The sequence below is a fragment of the Mauremys mutica genome, chromosome 2 (assembly GCF_020497125.1).
Source record: "Mauremys mutica isolate MM-2020 ecotype Southern chromosome 2, ASM2049712v1, whole genome shotgun sequence".
In the NCBI taxonomy this organism is placed as follows: Eukaryota; Metazoa; Chordata; order Testudines; family Geoemydidae; genus Mauremys; species Mauremys mutica.
The window spans coordinates 61,321,925-61,338,052 of NC_059073.1; the positions used below are offsets into that span (position 1 = coordinate 61,321,925).

Consider the following 16,128-nt stretch of genomic DNA (forward strand, 5'->3'; position numbering starts at 1 on the left):
TGCTGCACTTCAGCGTGCTGTATGTAGCTGTATTTCAGTGATGGAATTGGAGCTGGGCAAACACTGCAAAAATATTTTCCTTAAATACTACACTCTTAAATGTTCAAATGAGTTTACTCTGGCTATTCTTGCACTCCTTTCGTGTTTGCTTTCTGAAATTTTTTGAGGTGCAAGGTTTACTCCCATAAATGGTTGTCTAATTTCAACAGAAGCATTTGTGGAAATGGAATTTTAAATTTACTCATATGAAAGTGTCTGCATGTTCATGCAGTCAGGGAAGAGAACAATCTTAGCTTGTGAGGTTCTTGTCCTATTATCATGATATTGAGTGCTTTCATACGCAACAGTGCCAAGTGATGTTTCTAACCAGTTGCAACTAAACAACACATAACACATCTCAAACGTCTAAGCGAATACTCTGTACTTTCAGAGAACTGTTTGCAGTCAATCCAGAGGGGCAAAAAGGTTGAAGAAATACAAATAATGAATACATTCGATGAAATCATTGTACTGTTGCAGAAAAAGGGGCTCAATTCATTGCATAAACTATTCAGAGTAAATTATTTGTTAGGCTCTGGTTGATATATACTGAATGGGGCAAATTCTGCTAATTTCTGGAGTTATTCCATTGATTTTAATGCATTACAAATTCTACTCAGAGTTTATGGTCTAATTAAGAGAGATTAAACAAGAGGGCTGCTTGAGACAGTAACTCGCCTCTGTCCCGGCTCCGTGTCGCGTCTGTGCAATGCACAGTGCATGCCTACTCCAGCCTCTGGCCGGCGGCTAGTGCACTTATTCCTGGTGCCTTAACTTCCTGTCTCTAATCACTTGGTGTGACAACTGGAGAGAAAGAGGAGAGAGAAGAAAGGAATTAATAGGTTTATTGCAGATGAAGATTGAGGACGGCTGTTAGTCTCTCACTTTCATGAGCTTTAAATTCATTCACTTAAAAAAAGAACATGAATGGGAAAAGTGTCCATCATGTACCAAAAGGCTGTTCTGTTTAATTAGAATATTGCAGGTAAGATAAAGCCCAATAGACCAATGAGATAACATGGGCTGTGTAGAATTAAGTCTGATGGTAACAGTTACGTATTTATTTATTTATTCATTCAAGGATCAAACAAATGCACAATGTATCAGCAAGAAATTGCTTAGTATTTAGAACAAGATGCAGTATTTAATAGCTTCAAGAACACTGTATGTTTCTAAAATTCCAAATCAGTTCAGAGAGATTAAAAGCCTTCTGGGCATGTCATGATCTCTTTGTGAGACTCAAAGCATTACATAGTCCAAGTTGTAAGTAACAAGAAATTTGGCAAAGTACAATTATTTTTAATCAGGGTTCCATAAATAGTAAGGATGTTCTGTTTAAAGAAAAGAAGTTAAGAACCCTAATAAGTCTATTTAATCAATTTGCAGTGTAAAAGCATTCCTGTCTTCTGTATAGACAGTACTTAGCTGGAGGGCTAAATTCTGCTATTGGGCCTATAATGAGGATCTCAGATAAACAGGCTTCTTTTTTTTCACAAGGATGTGCTCTTTCATCAGTCACAGTTTTCAAATCATAAGATGAAAACATACAAGTTAGTTGGATTTAGACAGGCATATTTGGTAACCTTTTTGTATTTTTTTGACCTGTGAGATGATATTTGAATTTGGGGCTCGTTGTGAATAGGTGATGTGCTATATGAATAAGCTATTGAGTCAGACATGTTTATTGTAGGAGAAGCTAGTAGCATAACCTGTAGTTAAGGTTACCTAACCCTTTCCATTATAAGACAGGGTTTTTCAGTTGCTTGTTACTTTGCCAAACTTTAACTGTTTGGATTAAAACTTCCTATATCTGGTGTCTGCATTGGGATTCATTTTTTTCTGGACAGCTTCAGCATCCAAACTGTACAGGGGATGAGTCAGGGTTCCCATGGAAAATAGTTTGTGATCTTCTAATCTTGGTGGGATAACTCACATGATTGGAGTACTGTCATGGATGGATATAAACTGTTCAGGAAGGATAGGCAGGGCAGAAAAGGTCGGGGAGTTGCGTTGTATGTAAGAGAGCAGTATGACTGCTCAGAGCTCCAGTATGAAACTGCAGAAAAACCTGAGAGTCTCTAGATTAAATTTAGAAGTATGAACAACAAGGGTAATGTCGTGGTGGGAGTCTGCTACAGACCACCGGACCAGGGGGATGAGGTGGACGAGGTTTTCTTCCAGCAACTAACAGAAGTTGCTAGATCACAGGCCCTGGTTCTCATGGGTGACTTTAATCACCCCGATATCTGCTGGGAGAGCAATACAGCAGTGCACAGGCAATCCAGGAAGTTTCTGGAAAGTGTAGGGGACAATTTCCTGGTGCAAGTGCTGGAGGAACCAACTAGGGGAAAAGCTCTTCTTGACCTGCTGCTCACAAACAGGGAAGAAATAGTAGAGGAAGCAATAGTGGATGGGAACCTGGGAGGCAGTGACCATGAGATGGTCGAGTTCAGGATCCTGACACAAGGAAGAAAGGAGAGCAGTAGAACAGAGACCCTGGACTTCAGAAAAGCAGACTTCGACTCCCTCAGGGAACTGATGGGCAAGGTCCCCTGGGAGAATAACATAACGGGGAAAGGAGTCGAGGAAAGCTGGCTGTATTTTAAAGAAACCTTATTGAGGTTGCAGGAACAAACCATCCCGATGTGTAGGAAGAAAAGTAAATATGGCAGGCGACCAGCTTGGCTCAACAGTGAAATCCTTGCTCGTCTTAAACACAAAAAAACAGCTTATAAGAAGTGGAAGATTGGACAAATAACCAGGGAGGAGTATAAAAGTATTGCTCAGGCATGCAGGAGTGAAATTAGGAAGGCCAAATCACACTTGGAGTTGCAGCTAGCCGGAGATGTTAGGAGTAACAAGAAGGGTTTCTTCAGGTATGTTAGCAACAAGAAGAAAGTCAAGGAAAGTGTGGGCCCCTTGCTGAATGAGGGAGGGAACCTAGTGACAGAGGATGTGGAGAAAGCTAGTGTACTCAATGCTTTTTTGCCTCTGTCTTCACAGACAAGGTCAGCTCCCAGACAGCTGCACTCTGCAGCATGGTATGGGGAGGAGGTGACCAGCTCTCTGTGGAGAAAGAAGTAGTTCGGGACTATTTAGAAAAGCTGGACGAGCACAAGTCCATGGGGCCAGATGCACTGCATCTGAGGGTGCTAAAGGAGTTGGCCGATGAGATTGCAGAGCCATTGGCCATTATCTTTGAAAAATCATGGTGATCGGGTGAGGTCCCGGATGACTGGAAAAAGGCTAATGTAGTGCCCATCTTTAAAAAAGGGAAGAAGGAAGATCCAGGGAACTACAGGCCAGTCAGTCTCACCTCAGTCCCTGGAAAAATCATGGAACAGGTCCACAAGGAATCAATTCTGAACCACTTAAAGGAGGGGAAAGTGATCAGGAACAGTCAGCATGGATTCACCAAGGGCAAGTCATGCCTGACTAACCTAATTGCCTTCTATGATGAGATAACCGGCTCTGTGGATGAGAGGAAAGCAGTGGATGTGCTATTTCTGGACTTTAGCAAAGCTTTTGATACAGTCTCCCACAGTATTCTTGCCAGCAAGTTAAATAAGTATGAGCTGGATGAATGGACGGTAAGGTGGATAGAAAACTAGCTAGATGGTCGGGCTCAGTGGGTAGTGATCAATGGTTCCATGTCTAGTTGGCAGCCAGTATCAAGTGGCGTGCCCCAAGGGTCGGTGCTGGGGCCGGTTTTATTCAATATCTTCATTAATGATCTGGAGGATGGTGTGGACTGCACCCGTAGCAAGTTTGCAGATGACACTAAACTGGGAGGAGTGGTTGATACGCTGGAGGGTAGGGATAGGATACAGAGGGACCTAGACAAATTAGAGGATTGGGCCAAAAGAAATATGATGAGGTTCAACAAGGACAAGTGCAGAGTCCTACACTTAGGACGGAAGAATCCCATGCACTGCTACAGACTAGGAACCGAATGGCTGGTCAGCAGTTCTGCAGAAAAGGACCTAGGGGTTACGGTGGACGAAAAGCTGAATATGAGTCAACAGTGTGCCTTTGTTGCCAAGAAGGCTAATGGCATTTTGGGTTGTATAAGTAGGGGCATTTCCAGCAGATCGAGGGACGTGATCATTCCCCTCTACTCAGCACTGGTGAGGCCTCATTTGGAGTACTGTGTCCAGTTTTGGGCCCCACACTACAAGAAGGATGTGGATAAATTGGAGAGAGTCCAGCGGAGAGCAACAAAAATGATTAGGGGGCTGGAGCACATGACTTATGAAGAGAGGCTGAGGGAACTGGGATTGTTTAGTCTGCAGAAGAGAAGAATGAGGGGGGATTTGATAGCTGCTTTCAACTACCTGAAAGGGGTTCCAAAGAGGATGGATCTAGACTGTTTTCAGTGGTAGAAGATGACAGAACAAGGAGTAATGGTCTCAAGTTGCAGAGGGGGAGGTTTAGGTTGGATATTAGGAAAAACTTTTTCACTAGTAGGGTGGTGAAGAACTGGAATGGGTTACCTAGGGAGGTGGTGGAATCTCCTTCCCTAGAGGTTTTTAAGGTCAGGCTTGACAAAGCCCTGGCTGGGATGATTTAGTTGGGTTTGGTCCTGCTTTGAGCAGGGTGTTGGACTAGATGACCTCCTGAGGTCCCTTCCAACCCTGAGATTCTATGATTCTATGATAATTAAGGATTATATCATAATGCATATGTGCAAGAGGGCCAAATTAAGGTTGCATGGACAAGTTTAATTCTGACATTTCAAAATTTTTGAGTTTTTGACTTTGTAACCTTAATATTCTTTTATTACAGTCTTTAATGAAAATGTAGCTATTAGTATGATTATTTGATTATATATTGCCTTATGTTATTTTATATTTATCTGGTCATAATTGGCTATCTTTTTGTACTTGTATTTTAAACTTTGTAAAATGTTAATACAAAGGAAATAAAAAAAACAAGAAACATTTTCAAAATGATTTCAAAATCAAATATCTAACCGAAATACTCTACACAAGCATGCATAATCTGATCTGAAAGAAATAGAAAACAAAGCTTTCTCACATTTTACTTATCTATCAACCCCAATGTCCAGTGTGTAGATCCCACCCCTTGAAGATTATAGAAGCTGTTATTTTGAAGGCTTTTGGGTGCCAAAACTCCCTCCGTAAGAGGTTATATTCTATGTCAGTGGATATAAAAGGTTATATTCTATTTCAGTGGATGTCCTCTCCTAAGCCCAGTGAAGCATGTAGACCTGGCTCCTTGGTGCTAACAGAATGGAAACTGAACATTTAAACATGCTCTGGTTAAAATGTTTTGATAACTTTTCTGATCTTCTTCTGAAATCCAGAAGGAACTCAGTTTCTAGTGAAGATAAAACCCTGGGCTTTCAGCAACAAAAGCACAAATCCTTGCCACTTGCGCTAAAGTGATAACCTTTACCATCAGTTCTTACCACTGGAGCTATAATGATAAATTTACTTCACTAACTGCTAGAAAGAAGCAGGCTATTATTTTCTATGTGGGCCAGCTGCTAGAGCAGGGGTCGGCAGCCTTTCAGAAATGGTGTGCCGAGTCTTCATTTATTCACTCTCATTTAAGGTTTTGTGTGCCGGTAATACATTTTAACGTTTTTAGAAGGTCTCTTTCTATAAGTCTATAATATTTAACTAAACTATTGTTGTATGTAAAGTAAATAAGGTTTTTAAAATGTTTAAGAAGCTTCAATTAAAATTAAATTAAAATGCAGAGCCCCCTAGACTGGTGGCCAGGACCCAGGCAATGTGAGTGCAACTGAAAATCAGCTCGCGTGCCGCCTTCGGCACATGTGCCATAGGTTGCCTACCCCTGTGCTAGAGGGACATACGTCCACATGCCCTTAACCAGTGTATTACATGTACTACCAGATCGAATCCACCTGAACTAGTCAGCAGTTAAGATCAGCATTGACTTTTTCCACAGGGACCTGATTTTTTTTCTCCTTGTGGATCTGAGTGGCAACATTAGGGGGCTTTAGGATCCTAGAGGAAAAGAGGATCTTTCATCTCACCATCTATTGCCAGGTTCCAAAGGGCATTTAAATGACTGAGACTGTCCTGACCCTCACACATTCCAAATTTGAACCCTCAGCTTAGTCCTCTGATCAATCACTAAACCTCCCTCTGTATTCATGGCAGTAGAGACCTTTGTCCTAAAGGTTATCAGTTTGTACTAACGATAGTCCCTGACTTTGTGGAAACACACTTCAACATTCTACTTGAAACAAGACCTTCACTGCCTTCCACTTGACATCTTGCAGTCCAAGAAAGTGAAGTTTCATGCCCAAGATGTTAGAAGAATGATTAAGTGATGATTAATGAATGATGTCAAAAGGATAAGACCGTCCAGCAAATGAGAACAATTTTTGTTCTCTATGGCAGGCACAGAAGTTTCAAAGTCTCTAAAGATGGCATATTTGAATGGGTCAAGTTCTGAAATAAATACACTGGATAAATAGAAAGTTCAGATATAAATCTTATAATTAAGATATGCTCTACAAGATACATAGCAACAACATGCAAATCTCATGTAAAAACCTTCAAGACCAAATTTTCATTAAGAAAGTGTGATTTGTTGGATCCTGAAAGCGTCTGTCCCCTACTAATTCTCTCTATCTTCCCTGCCTGATGATGTTCTACTACTGAATGGTAGTGTGGCCTAGGGGGAATAGAGTACAGGACTGGAATTCATAAGATATGGGTTCTCTTCCTGGCTCTGACACTGACTGGCCTGTTGAATGACTTGACATTCTGTACCTCAGTGTTTTCTTCTGTGAGATGGGGATAATGGTACTGACCACCTTTATAAAGCACTTTTGTGATCTACTGATGAATAGTGCTATTGAAGAGCAAACTATTATTTATTATTAATTCCCAGTAGTTGTCCAGATCCAAGCCAGGATCACCTCAATCTACCTGGTGGAGGACAAATTACCTAGCAGTCATCTAGATTGGTGGATGAGTATAGTATGAGATTTATATATAAGGAACAAAACTGTCCTATACCAAAGGAGTGCTTTTAAATAAATCATAATCCTGTATGAATACATCATTTAAATGTAAGTTGCCTAACTATACCAAATATACACAATATTATTCTTAAGCACTACATGTTGAAACTAAGTACAAAGTCCCAGATCCACAAAGATATTTATATGCCTAATTTACATTGAAATTAAAGGAAATTAGGAGTCTATACTTTTGCAGGTCTGGGCCTAATTTCCATGCATACATTTTGTCAATTATAGACATGTAAGTTGGGTGCAATTTTCTTGTTGAACATAATGAAATGGATATTGTCCAGTTGTCTAATGTGATGAAGGACTCCACCTACGCATTGCAAAACTTGCTTTTGAATATGGAATGTCACAAGCTAACACCCTGAGCTCTAGATTCAAAAGGAATGTAGGTATGGTGGCACTGAGCATTACCATGCCTAGCTGTTAGGTGCTTAGAAAATCACTGGGATTCACAAAGCCTGAGTTTGGCGCATAGACTCCCCATACAGTTAATGGGGAGAGAGCGGCACCTCAGAATAGGATTCAAAAAGCCCGCATGCTAGGTGGCTTCTTGCATAAAGTAGCCAATGGGAGATGCTAAAGTGAGGGGTATGGCTAATTCCTGCTCCTGTCTTGGAGATCGGTGCTTAAATCTGGGCTACTGGGAGGCCCCGCATTCCGCATGGGATTCTCAGCTGCAGACCCTCTCTTGACATTAGGTGTCCATGCCATTTTAGCAAGAAGGCTGGCAGGAGATGGGGAGGAGGACCTCCCTCAGAACTTTTAGCCCAGTGGATAAGGTACTCATCTGGATGCTGGAGACCTCTGGTTCAAGTTCCCCTCTGCACCTGATGAGACAAGGGGATTTGAACTGGGATCTGAACCCCTGGGCTATAGGATAGTCTGATGTGGGGAATCCCTCAGTCTCTCCTGTTGAACCTGTTCCATTGTGGATAACTAATGAAAAGATATTGGGCGAAAGAAGAGAGAGTGAGAGTGAGAGAGTGCATGCAAGCATGAGAATGAGTCAATAGTCTGGTGGTTGGAGCACTCACCTGAGAGGTGACAGCTCCCAGTTCAAATGCCTTCTCCCTCTGAGGTGGAGGGGGTGGTCTCCCACACCCAATGTGAGTACCCTAACCACAGGACTAAAAGTTATAAGGGAGGTGTGCCTTCTCTCCTCCCACCAGCTGCTGCTTTGGGTACACTTGCCCATAGGTGCCCCATCCGGTGGGCAGGCTCTGAACACACTTTCCACATTGGGCTGGCAGCGGGATAGACGGAAGGACACCTATCTTCTCCTGGTTCATGCATCACACTGGGGCTTAGGCATCCAAACTTCTGCCTACATGCTCAGAGGAAGAACTGTAGGTGCCTAGGCAACTTTTACTGCAAAAATGTAGTCTCTGGGCATTTTTAGGCCCCTACAGGTTTTGGAAGTGGCTGAGTGAGTGTTTTGTGAATTCTAGTGGGGCCTGATTCTGGAATTTAGACACCCTAAGTGGCAGATAAGTGCCTATGTCCTGAAGTGAATCAATCCCCAATCAATTTCCTGTTCTGCAGCATATTTTTTAAATATAAAGAATTATTGAAAAGCATGTTTATTATTAATGTACGATTGAGCATAATTTAATGTATTTTTTTCTCTTGTATTTTTGTAGCCATCATGTATGTAATGGGAGCACTTGGTCCTGCCGCAGGATATTTGCTAGGAGGAGTTCTTATTGGTTTTTACGTTGATCCTAGAACGACTGTTTATATTGACCAGAGTGACCCTCGATTCATTGGAAACTGGTAAGAATAAACTGTTTTTCAAAACTGCACTATGAGTTATCAGTGGCACAGGTAACTTGGGAGATGCAAGATATCTAAACTGCCTGTTGAAATATTTAGAAAGGAAGCCAGGAGAGAGAAAGTAGCTAACAGTGACTGGATTGCCGTAGGATTCAGCAGTACTGACCTGGCAGACAGGAAATGTTTGCTATTGATAGACACAAACATATACTATTAAATGGATACAATGACACCATCTTCCTACTGCTGCAGGACTCCTTTTGATTGGTGCTCTGCATATGGTACAGGAAAGGTAGGATGAAATACCAATAGTATGCAGCACAGCAGCAGCAGACCTAGAGGTATGGGGTCACTGCTCTTACACTGAGGCAGGATCATGGGGCGATCCAGAGCAGGGAAAAAGTAGTTGTATCACTTCAAAACATACCAACCCCATATGCTCTTTTAAATTGTGCAGACCTGAGTAAAATATGTATTTTTGTATTAGAAAATCATATTGAATAATTTCTTTGTATATTAAAATTAATTATACATTTAAAACAGTGCTAAAAACATTCTCCAACCATTATGTACTGTACTATTACACCTCTCAACTCTTGTATCTCATGTGACTGAGGGTATGTCTACACTAGAGCTGGAAGGTGTAAATTCCAACTCAAGGAGACATATGTGTGCGATCTCTAATAGAGCTAGAGCACTAAAAATAGAAGTCTAGCTGCAGCAGCATGAGTGCCTAGCTGACCCGAATATGGAGAGGATTGTACTAGAGGCAGCTAGCCCCTCCTGCTACTCGCACCACTGTGACTACACTCTATCATTAGCAAGCTTGCGCAATCTGAGTTAGCGCAGCTGGAATTTACACCTTCTAGCTCTATTATAGACATACTCGTAGTTTGTGACTGGCAGGAACTCACAGAGATAAAGATACAAATCATTAAAATCATTCACTGACAATTGGTGGGCACTTAGCTGCTGCTGAGGTGTTACAGTCGTCGTGGTTATGGAATATCTCTGGGCACATAATGACTTGGTGAGCATGTGAATTTGCTTGGAGATGCCAGCTTGAGCAGTCAGGTCCTGAAGCGAGTGAATCAGGCTTTGGCTGGCCTTCCCAAAGGAGCTCATAAGTTTCACTTGAAATTGCCATGAAGACCTCAAATAAGTGGTCTTTGATGATTTCATAGTCCATTATCTCTCCTGGGAGTGTACACTTTGCATCTGAGCCACTGGTTTCCTTGCTGATTCAGTTCAGCAGATACTGCAGTATCCTTGAATCATTTTGTTGGTTTATATAAGTTAGAGATGAAGTGGCATGCCTATGTTTCACTGTTGCCAGACCCTTGATGCAGTTTCTCTCTGATGCTGAACTCCAACTTGGAGATAAGGTGGAACATTCCTTCTGGCTCAGGTCAAAGCCTCAGCCAATGGATCAACAACGCTTAAATGTCCTCAGCATCAGTCTTGGACTTCCTGAGGCCTATTCTCACTACAATCACTATGTTACCATTTCCAGTAGGCCAAACCAAGTTTGAGCTGCGGTACAACCACTAAATACTTTCCACTAAATGGCTGCAGCCATATCTTGAGTGTGTATATACCTAATTCCAATGACCCCTTCCTCCCCAAATTAGTCTTGAAAATATTCCTTCTCTGGAATGTACTAAAGCCCTTAGCAGATCCATTCAGGTTTTTTGTTTTGTTGGTTTAAATCCAGTGAAACAATGTTCAAGATAATGATCTTTAAATGGCTGTTAGACTGAATTTTCAGAGTAGTGGACTAGAAATCCATACTCCTGAGTGATATGTCTGTCATTCACTGTGTGATCTTGGGCTTAACCAGTCTGTCTTAGTTTAACTATCTACTTACCTCACAGAGGTGTTCTCTGCGTTAATTTTGTGTTAGAAAAGTGCTTTGAGATCGTTGAGTAAAAGGCATAAGTATAAGTGCAAAAATGTGTTTAATTCTTAGCAATTTTTTAGGGCATGTTGATGCTTATTTGGCCAGAGACATGTCAGAAATGATAGCCAGCCTCAGATTAGTACTTGTCAAATGATTTGCTGGGCATCCATATGGGTATCTTTGTACTGTAGAGTTTTCCAAAGTGCGGCATCATGCATTTACATTAGGCTTACATGTATTATGAAATCTGTTTTTGAGTTGAGTTGAGATTTACTCTGTCTGCCCTGTAGGTGTATATTTTTAAAGAGAAGTTTCTATATTAGTTTTTCTGTGTTATCTGTTTGTTGAGAGGTGTCTTTTCCCCAACTATATGAAAGAAAGGTTTTTTTCTTATTAATGTTGCATTCCATGCCTGTTGCACTGGAATGTTGTTAATATCCGTTCTCCTTTTTTTCTATAACAGTTTTTTCATTTCCTATTTCTATTCTGAAACATCCCTAGAACATTTTGGTTTCCAATATTAGGATCTGTCAGAATTACTTTGGAGAAGAGAGCGATATTTTCATAGGGAAATAATTTTAATAGGCTCTCATTCATCCACTCATTTTACCTGTAGAGATGGGGATATTTTGTTATGTCTTTTGTGTTACCATTTTGATGTTAAAGGGAATTGATGTGTAGGGCAAGTATTATATCTTTCAGCAGGTATGCTCAAATCATCCACTGGTGGGGAGGCTTAATAGCTTAAAGTATTCAGTTATAAGAGTTCCACCCAAGCCACTTGTTGGAAGCATGAACAAAAGAGCAAAGAGATATTATAATTATAGAATATGAATTACTGGTAAGAAATGTTCCACCGAACAGGCATAGCATGGGCAGCAGCACTGAAATGTCTCCCATATTACTTCACCAATGTGCCTTAATTCTGACCTGGTACATCTTTGGGCAAGAATGTGTTTCTTTCTACATGCCCATTCATTATTTGGTTGATCTGATGAGACTGTCAAAACATGTGCCATTTGTGATGATGAAATTGGACTAGGTCACCAAAAAGCCATCAGATAGTTACTACTGTTTAGTGCCGGATTTGAACCAAAAATGACATAGAAGTAAAAGGCCAATCCCTTATGATCCACCTCGTCCCCCCAAGATCTGCCTAAGTCAGTACATAATCCTTAATATATACTGGTAGATTTCCATTTCCAGTCTATCTCGAGCTTTTCGTGGTATTGCAGATTAGTTGTATTTCACCTCTTAAATACTGATTCAGGAATATTCCTATTCAGGACCAGAGGCTGGTCTTTGAACTTCCACTTCACAAGCTTCTTGACATTTGATTAAGTTCAAATAAACTGCTGTTCTGAAGTGTTTACTGGAGTAATACGCTTTCCAACTTATCCACTGCAGAGAAACACTATTGAAAAAGCAGATGACAAATTATTATGAGAATCTGTTAAAAAAAAAACGTGGCTAACTATTAATAGGCAATTGTATGGTATTTCTGATCTATTCACTTTTTACCAAGCTTTCTGTTTCCACTAATGATTCTCTAAAATTTTGCCTCTTAAAATTTCAAAAAATATGCCCTCTTGTGTGACCTCTGATAATTTGTTTCACAATCCAGTCGAGCTAATCAAATAGCTTCTGCAGTATTCATAAACTCTGACCCTGATTCTTTTTTCTGTCTCTGAGCAGTGTGTGTTTGGTTCTTGATTGCGAACCACTAAAATCAATAGATGTTTAAAAACGGATTTTAATGGTGTAGAATCATGTCCTTGTTCCCTTGGCACATTTGTTAGTCCAGTTGCAGGGAGATCCAGAAATGTAGCCATGCATGCCACTAACATCTATTTTATGGGGGTCCAGAAATTTACCCCCAGGAGGGGAGTGTCATTTGGGCAGGTTTTATTTGACCGATTTCATCTCAAAATTCTAAGCATATTGCAGTCCTTATTTCAGAGGTTTGATTTTTTTTTCCGAAGTAGCAATACATTTTAAGATAAGGTTGAAGTTTAAGGAGTTTGGGACCTGGCAGCCTCAACCATCTCCCTTGAAGTAATGCACTACCGCTGATTCTCTTTCTTTGCTTGTGTTAGAACTATGAAGTGCCTAAATTCATTTGTCACAGAAACCTAGGGGAAATTGTATTAATAATCAAAATAATAATAAGTATGAAGATAATATTGCAGAGTAGATGTAACTGTAGGGAGCAAGTATTGGTTGCTGTGGGTTCGTTTTTTTATTGAAAAAACAACAACCCTTCCTTCCTTCCTTCCTTCCTTCCTTCCTTCCAAACATATATTATGCAGAAATGCAATTTGATTTAGACATTATGAGGTCAACTGAATCCAGTAAGAGCCCTTCTGAGGACATCTACTATTCTAACTCTTCATCTGAATTTCAATAGAAATTCATTTTGCTCAGCTTATTGAATTCTGGGTTGTTTTAATACATCTTTGTAAACTGCATTGAATAAGTTTGATCTAATGCTGCCTTTCATTGTCTGTTCCACACAAAAAGTTGAAATGAATTTCTCCTGCTCTGTCTGGTTCTTTCCTAGCGTCCATTCCTGTTGTTTTGAGACCCTAGTACTTGTCCAGATGCTTTTTGAGGTGTCCCCCATATCTTTATCCTTCAAAACACTAAAAAGTCCTCCATCTCCTATGTTCTAATTAATATAAATGCCATTTGCCTATTCATTCCTCATTGTTAATATTGAACCTCCTTATCTCTTTTGTCTGTTGTCCAGTTCTTTGATATCTATCATGTAAGGCGGTGTACAAGATTACATACAGTTGTGACATCTCCAGCACTTAGTATGTTGCCCATAGATGACTGGTGCCTCCCCCCGATCCCCTTGATCAATGCTTTGTGTTTTGGTGGGTATGTCTACGCTACAGCTGGAACTACGTTTTCCAGCGTAAGTAGGTAGATGCACTAGCATTGCTCAAGCTAGCGCACTAAAAATAGCAGTGTAGCCAAGGGTAGCAGCTTGGGTTAGCTGCCTGCATATGTAGCCAGGGATCCAGCACAAGCTGCGCCTGTGCTACCCCAGCTATGCTGTTATTTTTAGTGTGCTAGCTCAAGCAAAGTTAGCACGTGTCTGGGAACTCATGCAGGGAGCATGTTCCTAGCTGCATGTAGACATACCCTGAGAGCCTAAAAGGAATTGTTACTATATTTCTATGCACTGACTAATTTATTCCCTGTGGGACAGTGCCTACTAATCCTCCTAAAACTCCCATTTCTAATTCAAACTTCTCTATGTATCTATCAGCTAAAAGGAGTGATTTTCTGTTTACCTACTATCAAAACTACATAACCAAAACTTCCCATCACTTCATTTTACCTACCCATTATGAAAGATACCTGCACAGTTTTCTAGTGCCTGGCTTGTCCTAGATCTAACCACTCTTGATCCCATTTTGCATGGCACACAAATCATCACACATACGTGTATGTCAGATTAGGCCCCATTTAAAATTATATCCTGTATTTCTCTTTTCATTGCAAAAAGGGGGCCGAATGCTGTTTCCTTTACTCATTTAAATAGTCCTGTTGACTTTTGTGACTATTTTCCCATATGTAGTGTATAATATTTGGTTCAGTGTCTTTATGTGATAGGTGCCGGGTCTCTAGGTGCAGGTGATGAACAAAAATATGAAATTCAGCCCTACAACCAGTGACTTGAAGTCCAGGGGCCTGACTCTCCTCTCACACTTTTATGCTGGTGTAACACCATTGATTTCAGTGGATCTGCTCTTCATTTACATCCATGTAAGAGGGATCAGAATCGGGACCAAAGAGTTCAGTGTTTTCAGTAGGTTGGAGCAGTTCTGTGGGGCAAATTGTGGAGTCCTTTCTTAGGGCTGGACTTCTTTACGGAAACACCCAGGTAGGGGACAAGAAACTTCACAATCCCCACCCTCACCCCCCAAATAATCCAGGTGTCCACAAACCCTTTCCCCTTACTGCAGATCTCTTGAGATGAGGAAAGACCTCAAGAGCTGATCCTATATTCCCTGCTCTGCTGCCATATGGCTACCAGCTGGCAGTGTGGGATTCACCATCTGACACCTGTCCCTAAAATCCCTTTTTGAGGAAGATTCCCTGCATGGAGGGGGACCCTGGAGAAAGTTAATAAAGCTTATGGGCTCCAGGCAGTGGCAGGGCTTATAGAGTGGCAGGCAGGGGGGTGACACCCTCCCCTCTCCCCCAACCATTGACCTTTAGTTGTATTTGTGGCACTTTTTCAAGCAAGTAGGTATAATTGAAAGTGGCACTACCGAGGACCCATTGTCCCTCTTGGTTCTGCCACTGCTCAAAACCTGGCTCCACTACTGGCTCCAGGGAGGATGATCTGCATTCCTGCAGCCATTGATCTCTGTCCTACACACTTCTGATCCCCAGCCCTGCAAGACGCCTTCAGTATGATCCAGGAGAATGAGGCTGTGCTTTTCTATAAATGCTTGATCATATCTTCTGCCTATGGGAAAGTAGAGATCCATCAGTACATAGGGACCCTGGTCTCGGGTCTCCAAAGGTCCATTTTTTAATCTGGCAAATTCCCATTAATTTCAGTGGGAATTTGCCTGAGTTTGAGCTAAGTAAACCTGAATAAAGACCATCTCCTCAGTATTTGGTACAGTATTGTTGAAACTGAATGATGGTGGTATTCTTAATAGATGCTCCCTTTGATTTCATTTTGCATTCAGTACCCCAGAAGAAGCTTTGTGTTGACTCTTCTGTTCTGTTAATATTTGTACTGGCTTCCCAAACATTAGCACAGAATTTGGTTTTCTGTCTAGTTACAGAAAGTGATAGCCACATAGTTTTCTTTGCTATTTTTGTTCCACATAATGCATTAGCTCTCAACTGTTACTCATATTTCCTCCCTTTAGGTGGAGTGGATTCCTCCTTTGTGCCATTGCAATGCTCCTTGTGATATTCCCAATGTTTACTTTCCCAAAAAAGCTCCCACCTCGACAGAAAAAGAAGAAGAAGAAGAAGAAAATTAGCTCTGATGACATTTCAAGTGATGATGACGTCATGAAAGAGAAAACAAACAGCAAAAGACAAGTTGATAGTTCAATTCCTGCTTCTATGGGATTTGGAAAGAATGTTAAAGGTAAAGTGTATGCATTTTTGAAAGTATCACACGTACAATAGGGTTTAAGATCATACACAGGGCTATATTCTGCACCTGCATGAATTTAACTGAGGGCAGAATTTGGCCATATTATACTTGTTGATATTAAAAAGAGATGGATATATATATGAGGAGAAAAATTTTAATAGATGGTCTGTTCTTCTAATTATAAAGTACAGTTATGATTGGCATACTGAATGCCAAAAGCACAGTAATATGAATACCTTTTCCTTA

At 40.9% G+C, this 16,128-nt stretch overlaps 1 protein-coding gene across 2 annotated transcripts in view; it reads left to right on the forward strand.

The window, feature by feature from the left end:
- SLCO5A1 (solute carrier organic anion transporter family member 5A1) overlaps positions 1 to 16,128 on the forward strand; it is a 171,262-nt gene that overhangs the window by 100,281 nt on the left and 54,853 nt on the right. For both annotated transcript variants that reach the window (XM_045003182.1, XM_045003183.1), the window contains exons 3-4: positions 8,713 to 8,845; positions 15,647 to 15,873. In XM_045003182.1, the coding sequence (XP_044859117.1) occupies positions 8,713 to 8,845; positions 15,647 to 15,873 (360 nt within the window). The remainder of the gene's footprint in view (positions 1 to 8,712; positions 8,846 to 15,646; positions 15,874 to 16,128) is intronic.